Source organism: Orbicella franksi, chromosome 12 (assembly GCF_964199315.1).
Source record: "Orbicella franksi chromosome 12, jaOrbFran1.1, whole genome shotgun sequence".
NCBI classification, from domain to species: domain Eukaryota; kingdom Metazoa; phylum Cnidaria; class Anthozoa; order Scleractinia; family Merulinidae; genus Orbicella; species Orbicella franksi.
Window position 1 is genome coordinate 22,949,097 of NC_138156.1, and position 11,464 is coordinate 22,960,560.

The following is an 11,464-nucleotide window of genomic DNA, read 5'->3' on the forward strand; positions in this document are numbered from 1 at the left end:
CCACTTTTTCATCCAATCAGAAAGTGAAACAGGAACCAATCGTGCCTCGCTTGCACGCGTTTTCTCGCGCTTTGCGTCAGCTGCGTTTATTGACTTCGAGTTTTGATTGGTTCATTGGATCGTCTGTGTCTTTTGCGGTTGACCAGTGATAACGTGCGGTCAAGGTTGTTACGGGTGTGAAGATCAGAGCTACAGGTGAATCAAAAAACAAAAAAAATTAACCCTAAGCTAACTCATACCCCCCCGTGGTACAAGAGGGAAGGGGTGGATGGAACCCCTCCCCCTTGGGTTTTCCCTCTGCTAAGGCAGAGCAAAATAAATTTACATTGATTAGATAGCTCTGAGCTTGCTCTATAAGTTGGTACCATTGTTGTTGGTTATGACGTCATATGATTGAATTACACTGTTTTATAAAAAAATCGAGAAATAACGGAAACTGACACAAAATCAAGCCAGAATGCTTACAAAATGAACAAATTCATGAATTTCTGCAATTTGATGAAGAAGACTGGGACTGGGAAAAATACAGAATTATCTCAAAAAAAGCCGATTCTTGGCAAGACCTATATGAAATATGATGGTTGCCATGGTACAACTGACATGAATGAAGGAACAACTACTGAAAGTTTTCAAAACTTTGAAAAACTTTGAAAAAACCTCCCCCCCACCTTGTACATCTGAGGTTTAATAATGCCAGCGCTGATTATAATAACACAAAATTCTCCCTAAACACATGAAATTTCAAGTATAATCGACTTTAATTGTTTATTTAAATTTTTTTTCAGACACAACGATCTCTTTAATCAAACTTGTTGCATACATACACCCTTTACAGATTGAACAATATTTATTACGTTTGCCCACTGGATCAAGGAATCACAATGAAACTTACCATAAAAACTTTTACAAATGTCCCCTAGATTCCATAGTTTTCAATAAATACAGCTAAATTGTAATCCTGTCAGTGTTGGACTCTTTTATACCTCAGACTGTCAGTATTGCTAAGGCAAACTCTTTACAAAGATTGTGGAACAAGTACAATATCAAATAAATCAAGTTAAGCAAGCCTGCTTGAAAGAAAGTACTGGCACATGTAGCTGTTTCATTCTCAATGGAAGTCTTGGCTTTGGTTCACATACCAGCAAACTTGCTTTGCTTTTTTTCTACACATGTACACAAGCCTTGGGAAACAGAGAAAAATTTGGTTCTAAATGACTTGGTAGGGAGGGGGTTGTTGGAAAGGTGGATAATGCTATCGGAATCCACCAGATAAATCACTATCCAGCGGATAGTGTGGTTTGTTTTGTTAACACTTATCTACTGGATAGCTATTTATAATCCAGTGGATAGCATTATCCAGCCTTCGAACAACCAGAGCCTGTTCTTGGAACTGTCTGTATGGCAATACAGCTTAAATAGTTTGCATTATAATACTAGCCCATAGCAAGTTCAAAACAGACCATACTCTCTCAAAGACAAGGTACATGAGCAAACCTTACAAACTTGCATGCAATTATCTATTTTCATTTCCCACTAGTGGCTAAAATGATAAGTTACACTATTAACTACCAAAAGGTACCGCAACGGGAATTATCTAATCTAGAATGGTTTGCATGTGATTCTACAAGTTATTGCCGCAGAATACCAGGTCAAACCCGACTCACAAAAAAGACAAATTCAGCTGAAAGTTTTATCGTCAGCAGAACTGTGGAAAGAGAGAAGAAAAAGCATTAGGTATCTATGTTTTGTACACATCTACAATGTACCATTGTTTCAATCTGGACTTATTTAACAATACTGGTTTCCTATGAGTGAAATGCCACTGAGGCAAGGGCAAGTACATGTAATCTGTAAAATAAGTATTGTTATATGTACTCACTCTAAAGGATTGCAGTCCACAAACTGCAATTTTGTTCCCCCCCCCCCCAAAATAATAACAATAATAATAATGATAATAATAATAATAATAATAATAATAATAATAATAACAACAACAACAATGATAATGATAATGATAATGACAATGATAATAAAATAACAAAAATAAACAAAAAAATAAAAAATAAAAAACAGCACTAATTTTATTTTTCATGAGCAAGGCATGTGTGACAATGTTCTGTTAAACAATTAGATTATGAGCTCCAGATTTCTATCGTGTGATAGCTGATGAGGGCACAGCCTGAGTCAACTATCATGTATAGAAATTGAGAATGAATAATCTACATCAGTCATCTAATTGTTTTTAGTATAAATCAACTAGTTGCTCAAAACTTTATCTAAATCCTCTTCACAGGCACTTCAAAAATGAAAATGTCCTTCTTTTAGATTATGAGCTTGAGATTTCTTTGAGGTGATAGAAATAATTTAATTGTTTTAGTAGAATTCTAACTACAATTTATTTCAAATAACAGTTTCCAGTTTTTTCTTGACATATTATTAAAATTTGTGCCTTAGAAAGATTGCTTGGATTGAATTGTCATTTGAACTTGCAGTTGTGTGCACGTGCACATCATTTTTTCAGTAATTCCAAGTTTTTAAAGTCTCGAAACTGTAAATGTCCTTCTTTTAGTCATTTCAGGAACTTTATTTAGCCATTTGCATCAAAACATTCCTCCAAAAACTTTGGGAAAATGAAAAAAACGTTGCTCTTTTGAAGACGACCTCCAGCCACTGCACACTATAATTGGCTGATAGTGTGCAATGGCTCATCCAACCAGACTGCAGCATTTGCATTAGTGTTCAGGTGAAATTCTACTAACAGCATTTAGAATGTAGCGACTGTCTACCCACTAATAGATCTGAGAGTGCATTATTATTTTTATAGATGCATGGCTGGAAATTGTAGAGCATGTACAATGTAAGTACCACACAATGTGTTTCCAGTGCAATCACAGCCCTTTCTAAGATGTAAATATTTTTGCTTTTCTGTGCTTTATTCCAAAACAAATAGAAGATGGTGTTGCCACGTTTTCTAAGAATTAATGCACTTTCTGCTGAATGCAATTGCAGAGTACATTGTGTTTGTGCGCTCACTATCAGTTTTTCTAGACCTCAAGTGTGCGTCATTGACTTTTAAAAAATAACTGACGTTAAAAAACTGACTCTGATTGGTCCAGGTAGGTTCCAACTTTGAGCCAATAGAAACTGCTAGTCGATCTAAGGACAATACTGATACTGATTGACTACATTTGTTCACAAACAAGTGGTTTCATCTAAATTAGTTACATGTAGAAACTTGACTTAGTTTGTTCAGTACATTACTTACTTTCCAGCGGTTTCCACACTCTAAACAAAGTACAAAAGTGGTCATTGGTTCATCGGCACTTCGTGTTTGTAGCTGTGTGTAGGTGGTTCGCCGCTTGCCACATTTCCCGCATTTAAAAAGCGCTGTTTCTGTGCCTTGGTTTTTAGCCACTTGAGCGTCTCGAATTCCTTCCTTGGCACATTCCTGTCGAAACTGTTTCATTTCTTCACTTGCCATTTCCTGAGAAAAGAGAAATAACAGTGTGCTGATTAACAAAATTCATCAGCAAAATAGTCGAGTGTCTGGATGGCTTTTATCCACAGGCTTTACAGCTAGAACCACCTTCAACAGCATAATAAACAGTGCTACAAGTATATGAAAGTACTGCTCAATAGCTTTCGTTTGTCAAGTCACACACTGACTTTTAGCCACAGACTTGAAAGATTAGAACTACCAGGGCTTGAAATTGCGACTCAAGGTCACCAAGGCAAACAAAATTTGAGTATCAGCCTTAAGCTTAGTGCTGAAAATTGCATACACGTGAAACTAGATGAGTAAGAAGAGGAAACACGAAAAACGTAACTGGAGCTGCTATCATATTGACTATAATTTTGTATGTTGTTTTACTGTGTTCTTCCTTTAAATTTTTACTATCCTATATATAGAGCTTCTCTGTGTGTGAACTTAAAATATGTCAAAGATTGTGTACATCAGGAAAATACTAAGAAAAAAAAAAAAACAACCAGGGTAAAAAAACAAATGGTGAACAAAAATTACAATCTGGCAACCAAACTTTTGGGCTAAGTTGCAGTTGGCTCCTTATAAAAATACTTAATTTCAAACCCTGACCACCTGTAGGTAAACAGTATCACATGAAAGTACTGCCGCATAGCTTTTATTTTAATGGTCAAACACTAGGGTTTCATCAACAGACTTAAGAGTGCAAATTATGTTGGACACTTATTTAAATTTAAGTTACTGTCTTTGAAAAGCCTCTTAGGGGAAAGTCAAGAAAGTATGTATGTATGTACGAAACAGAGCCAAAGGAAAGTGCTACCTATTAGAATAGTCCCTCACTTGGGTAAAGTGACAAAGTTATTTTTATGATTTGAACCATTACTTTTAAAAGAAATTTTAAAATACATCTATTTAGAGCCTTACCTCCGTAGGCATTGTTGCAAATCTTTCAGGAGAGATCTCTCCAGAGAGAACTTTCACTTTAAGCAATGGATTCTTGGCATCACGAAGGTTACTAACACGACTCCGGACACGCTGCTTGTACTTCATATTTGTGTCTTTAAACTGTTGGAATATGCCTTGACACAGAAATCAAGGAAACAAACAGCAGTGTGGAGAGCACATACAAGTTATTTCAAGGTGCATTGCTGAAATAGTGGGGATAAATTATCTATTAACAAACTGGTTTGTAAAATTTCACACCAAAACCTACCAGTATTTTAAATCAAAACATACACAGTACACAAGTACATTTGTTTCGGTGAAAGCTACTAAAAAGTCAACATCAAGATGGTGATGGTAAGCTTCTGAATAGAATCAGCTCCCAATATTTCTGGCAGACAGGAAAAAAATTCATGTTGTGCTTTTATATTGAAAATAAAAAAATATATATATATTTTACAAAGGATACATTCTTCACATGCTGCAGCAAAGTCTTCAGGAGTAATGGCTAGAATAAGAAAACATGGATATAAGACAAATCTAGCAACTATCAACAAGTGTGTGGTTTGACAACAGGCTAGTACTGGTAGTTTGTTCAAACAAAAATGAAGATATGACGACATTAGCAAGTGTCATGAACACCGTACATAATAAATTGTCTTTGTTGCCTTCATGTGAACATCTACATTGTGTTTTTAAAAATAGAAATCGTTACACTGGCTGTGCATGTCTAGTTTCACAAAGATCTGACAACTGTATTTCACAAGTGCCGTATTGTACACTGTTCAAGATTAAATGTTATCTTACCTGCAAGCAAACCAGTCTCAAAAAATGTATTTTTATTTAAAAAAGGAGTTAATAAGGAGTTAACAAGAGCCCAGTTCTCTACTGGTACTGCTATGTATTCTGTTTTAAGCTGTCCTCAAATTCATTGGACTGACTTGTTCAATGTAATGTAATTTGGAATTTGTATTAAAGATTAAAGATTAAAGATGTCAAGGTCATTTTGAGAAAGCACTGTCTGGCTATTTTGTTTTTTCAGAAAATATTTCTAAGCAAACTTTTATCCTGTCACCTACAGCTTTGCTGCAGTACATTCACTACACGACAGAAAACAAAAATTACTACAGAAAAGATCAAAGTTAGGTCACCTACTTGGTTCAAATTCACCCTCTATCTTGAGAGAATTCACAATCATCTCCCGACACCTCCCACGTACTGAGTCACCTGTAACCTTTGGGGCTGGGAATATGACAACTTTGTTATCCTTGGGGGTACTTGGTGCAGACGATGACTTTGTGCTTTGTGCTGGGGAGCTGCTTCGACTGGATTTTTCACTGTTTGGTGTCTTTCTGTCTCCATTGGTTTCTTCACTCTTCCCTCCAGATTTCTCTGTTTCATGACAGAAACAAATGTACTCTAAGGTTTAACTTCAACTTGCCTAGTTGTTTTTATAGTCTAGGGCTTTATTAAGGGCCAGGCACTGGGCAAATTGATCGGCTCTGAGGATGATTTCGTCTGCCTGATTTGGCTATCTACTGGAAAGTTTTTCTTAAAAAGAAGTTCAGTTCAAATAGTTTTGCCTAGCTGTGAAAACCAGTTGGCACCCTGCCGACAACGTTAGTGAAACCTAGGTGTAGTAAGTCAGCAAATTAAATACATTTGAACCATGAACACTTGACATATTTCGCACATTTTTTATGATTATCTAACGATAGCAAGTGCCTCACAAAAAAACAAAAGGATTACAGTCAAACTCACAAAACCATAAACAGATAAAATATGTCTGGAATGTTCATTGTGTTATAACCAATCATGAACAAGATCTTAAACCACAGAAACCACAGAAACAGATGAGTTTCCACTGGTGATGAAACAAATTTGTTTTGTTTCAAAAGGCCTCAAAATAAATCCTCTATTTAGGTTATGCAAGAAATTAGATAATGGCTTTCGCAGGCTATTTACAGTGTAAACACTAGCAAAGCGGGTTTGGGATATTTTTAACGTAAAAAAACCTGTTTTTACAAACCAATGTGCCAGGCTGACACAACTGGCAGCTGTTGAATCACTCAAGCGCGAATGATCCAAATCAGTGCTTTCGTTATTTTGATAACAAAAAAAGTGACAAGTGATATTGATGAAAATGGAAGTCTTCCATTATATTTTGTAATATGTGAATCAAGTGCAAATTTATTTGGAAAGGGACAGTGGAAAATTGAGGTGTTTATTGCTTGCCACAACTAGTTCCAAAATTATTGTCGTCAATCTTTCCAGGGTGTTTAGATCACCAAATCACCGGGCCTAAGGGATTGTAATTATTTGCTAAATTAAACTGAGTCGCTAGTTTAACCGAAGATGATACCAAGGTTAGCAAAAACACCAAAATTTTTAATTTTTATTCATCCTTATTTATACATGTAGCTGTGTCAAATTAACCGTTGCTTTACTTGAGTAACCATGCGCATCGCGGGATTCTTGTTTTCCAAAAATATATCCCTCAAACTAAGTACTGGATGTGGTGCTCAATGCAAAAGGATAGTAATTATTTAGACTTTCAGTAATATATAAAGACAGAGGATGTATCTTGGGACAAAACGAAAACCAAAACTATATTTATAGTTCTGTGACTGATGCAATTCATCTGTTTTCTGAAGACATTGGCCAGCACTTGAAACAGATGCAGGATTTGAAAAAAATAGGCATCCAAAATGTGCTATAGTGTCTGCTCAAATGAACAATTTATAAGGCAACACATGAAAAATAATAAAAAAAAAATTAACATGGGCATCCACAGGATGCCTGGACAAAAATATGGCTAAAGGCCTGACCGGAGACTGTCCAGTGCACTAACCAACAGGTCACTGTAATCCCCACACACTGTATAATTGTAATATTGAATAATTATTACATTGGGATACAACGACAAGTGGTATATGAAAATATCCCAAAAAAGAATATTGAATGTGACAATCTTGACCTCCCACTGGGGCATTCTCCCTAGTTTCCACGACACAAGGTAATAGCGGAGCTCCTGTGCACCGAAGGCACGCAAGTGGAGCCCCATACTTTAGAAAATTTGGTAACCCATCGATCTGAAAAATTTTGGTTGTCACATGACTGTCCGTACGCTAATACCTTGAAAACTAAGAGAGTAGCACCATTACCATAGCAACATCTTTGCTTTTGGGTGTCCACGCTATTGTTAATTGACAGCTGTCACAACAAGCTATCCGCTGACCAGTATCACATGACTATATCGCGGGCTCAGGTTTAGAGCTCATCAAGGCTGAGTGTTTTTTAAAGTTGACTGCTGACCAGTTACTGGTTTACCGATTGGATCGTGGGCTCAAGTCATATTATTTCTCTGGGGGAGAAACAAGGAGTACTCGCAAAGGCAAAATTTCGCCGCAAATTAACCCCTGGCGCATTGTTGACTTTTCTTTTGACATATTCTTGTACAATCGTCTCTTGGAAAGTCCCTGATATATTGCGTACGTAATTTCTCCAATCTTGGTTAGGATTGTTGGGTATAGTTTGTTAACATTTAACTGGAAAAAATAGCAAAACCACACGCTGAACAATTACATGCTCACAAATGATCATTTTTTGAGTTTCTGATCCAAGAAAAAATAATTCTCTCTTTCCGTTATCGTCAGTTATTGCAATCAGGAGCTCCGCTTTTAGGCTTGGCTAAATCTATATATTAAAGATTTTCACGAAAGTAGAGCAAGAAAGCATCTCCACCTTGCTAAGTCAGCAATCAAAGAAATCTTCAAGTTGTAAAAAGCTTCACTTGTTATTTTAGACAAACAAGTCCTTTCTGATCAGGGTTGTCATTAAGTTTTGAGTCGCATGTAGCCTTATTCTCAACACTAGTAAAACACTTGTTACTTGGTGGGTGAATTCTATCAACAGGTAATTTCACCTGTTGCATCAAGGGCCCAAGCATACTCAGCCAGAACAAGCATTATGGGTTATGGCCCTTGATGACAGCCCTAGTGATGGTGTTCAACAGGGCAAGTAAGTTTTTTAAATTTTCTCTTACAGAGCAGCCTGTTAAGTTAAGATAATTATTTTCACTTGAAAAATATACTCATCTTACCAGGTAAGAGTTTCTTCCAGGATTTTATGAGTGACTTGGCTTGGGTTTGCAGGTCTGAATTTTCACTTTTCTTTCTCAGAGTGTTGACAGACATACCTATTCTTGTTTTCTGCAGTACTTCCAGAGTAATGGGAAGATCTTTAAGCATTTTTAAAAGATCCACTGCACTGTCAGAATCCATCTGGAGAGATCAACACAATGGAGACAACAAAAATGTGAAACCTGTTCCTAGAGTATAGGTTCCTTATCAGTGCCATTCTTACTCATCTGCATAGGATGCCAGAAACATGAAAAAAAAAATTATTTCAGTTTTGCGAATGTTTTGTGCCTCAACAGAACTCAAGACCAACTTTTAACCATACTAACCCAGTGACAAATGACAACTTTTTTTCACTAACCAAGAAAATATTTTTACCGTACCAACCAGAATGGTCAAAAGTTCAACAAATGCTGATACAAGATTCAAAAAGTTTGGTTTTTCAGAAACATACCTGAACACTCTGCCAATTTGGTATCATCAACAAACGTCATTTACATGCTTGAAAATTGAAGAGATAATAGCAGTTTGACCGAGTAACACAAATCAGTGCTAATAAATGAAAACTCAAAAGAAAAAAAAAAAAAAAAAGCTCAACATATGACTTCTCATTGTTCTTTCATTTACACAGTGATCAAGTTGTACTTTCTCCTAAGAAATAAACACATTCTCAGGAAAGAAGAATACAAAGTACAATGTACAAATAAACATCTGATTAATAAACCTGGTTGCCACAGGCCTCACTTTTCAAAAATTCACTGACTTTTTCCTGACTTTTCCGTGATAAAAATAAATACAAAATGTCAGATCTAGTGGTGGCTTCTGGCCTCAGCTTACAGATGTCCTTTTTTCCCATTCACGAAGACTCGTAAGTTTTCAAAAAAATTTTCCTTCTTCATTGAGGAAAAATATCAATGAGATCACAGTGACCCCAAATGTTTCTTCCAGCCCTCAATGACGTTACATTAGCCATGTTAAATTATTTCAATTTTCCCTGACTTTTCTTCAAAATGTCAATTTAACTCGAAGTAAAATTCCCTGACTTTCCCCTGACCTTGAAGAATGTTTTACCCCTAAGCATTTTCTCACCTGTGGCAACCCTGGAGTTAATTTCAAAAGAAATTCAGGGCAATCAGTGAGCCAGGTAAGCTTAATAGCTAACATTAACTTGGAAATAAACGCTTCATTTCGTTTTAGCGTTTTGCGTGCAAAGAAATCGAAGGTCAGTATATACTCAGCTGGAAGATCCATATGTTTACCTTCTGGAGAAAAGTTATTATATTTGTACAAACTCACACTGAAACATATATACTCTTGGAGTAAACTACCTCGGGAACTTTCTTGTAACAGTTTTGCGGGAAATACATAAGTTCAAGTGCATGTACGGAGCTAGTGAATGGGCCTTTTGTAATGTTTATTCCGGTGATACCGGCCGGCAAATTGAATGACACTCGACAACAAATGCTCGACTCACCGCTCCTTCTTGGCCGACTATCTTTTCCAGCTGCTTGCCAATCTTGAAAACTTCTTCCTCGAGATTCATTGTGCTTAAAATACCGAAAGATTACGCAAAAAACAAGGAAGCACAAACACCAATTCACATGGCACTAAAGCGATTCGCGCCGCATCATGGCCGACTGGCAATGTCGCGAGTCCACGATATATTGGCAGCGGCATTTTACGCCTCAGTACCAGTCTTCACGTGTGGTTGCGCGGTGGAGACACTTTGCTCGATCTCCCACGGTACGTACTAGGCTCGCTTTGACGCGAAGGACTAGCATCGATCACATTCAGAGAGAGTACAAATACTTCTTGTCACTTCATGCTGCAGAAACTGAGGTAAGGTCCAGCTGTGGACCTTTTTTCACCAGTCTTCAAATATATCTGTTCACGGTATTGCCGGGGTTTTCTTTCAAGTTTTTGTTGATATATTTTTTTGAAATTATTGGAGCATCATCATTCCAAGATTTCGCAAAAGTTAACTGAGAAGTAACATAAGAGGTATTAGTCGCTTATTTTATTTCTCCCTAGGGAAAATGAGACAAGCGTAGCCTACGATCATACCCTTCCCTAGCCTGATTCTCAGACGTCCGTGGTCGTTCTCGGCCCCTTCGCTCACCGAAGGGGCCGCGAACGACCTCGGATGTCTGAGAATCAGGCTAACCTTCCCCATGCGCGGAGCCCGTGACGTGACGCGGCTACTCATTTCAGCCGCACATCGCGAGACTCCTAGCAAATCAGATCTAGCCTGGATGATTTCGCCTGCTTTTATTTTCTTTTCGTTTGCTTGCAGGCTAAACAGAGCTCTGACAGCTTACAGCTTTGTTTTTTCTCTTGAAAGCATCTTCTTTGCACCGATAGATCAAGCCACAACACCACTCATGCACGACTCAGACAACTCACAGCCGTTGCGCCAAAGAGTCACTTGGTTGAGAGTAAAAGCTAGTTCTAAAAATAAATAAATACGGCGCTTTCTTAAAGCGGCTTTTTTCAAAATGTTGTTCCATCGCCGAGAAATGACCTGAACTATAGAGTGAAAACTTAAGATTAATCTGCCTACAACTGTTTATCATTCTTTTCTTTGTGAGAGAGCTCGCGAGTACGAACGATCCTCTTTGCATTCACCGTCGCTCAATTTCCTGCGGTGTTTAGCCTCGCTGATTATTATTTTTAGCTCTAGTAAGCTGAAGTATCAAGACCTTCTACGGAGGTCCTTGTTTAACCGTAAGTTCTTACAGTATTGATGAGATAGCAGGTGTACTAAGCTGCAACCTGACTCTCACTTCTCAAAGTCAAGGAAGACAAGAGCCTTTCGCCATTAGCAGGTTATTAATTTCCACACAATCAAGTTAAAAGGGGTCTTTTCAGTCTTTTCAGTCTCGTGTAAAAGTTTGTCCCTCCC

The 11,464-nt window shown here is 37.4% G+C and overlaps 1 protein-coding gene across 1 annotated transcript; it reads right to left on the bottom strand.

Moving 5' to 3' along the window:
• Nucleotides 1-734: 734 nt before the first annotated feature.
• On the bottom strand, nt 735-11,308 carry LOC145464175 (transcription elongation factor A protein 1-like). Its single transcript, XM_081447981.1, has 7 exons — nt 10,037-11,308; nt 8,526-8,706; nt 5,579-5,815; nt 4,893-4,931; nt 4,406-4,560; nt 3,266-3,484; nt 735-1,705 (listed from the first exon to the last, which is right to left on the bottom strand). Exons 1-7 carry the CDS (start codon nt 10,103-10,105, stop codon nt 1,697-1,699), a joined length of 909 nt encoding a protein of 302 aa, XP_081304107.1. The 5' UTR covers nt 10,106-11,308; the 3' UTR covers nt 735-1,696.
• Nucleotides 11,309-11,464: the final 156 nt, after the last annotated feature.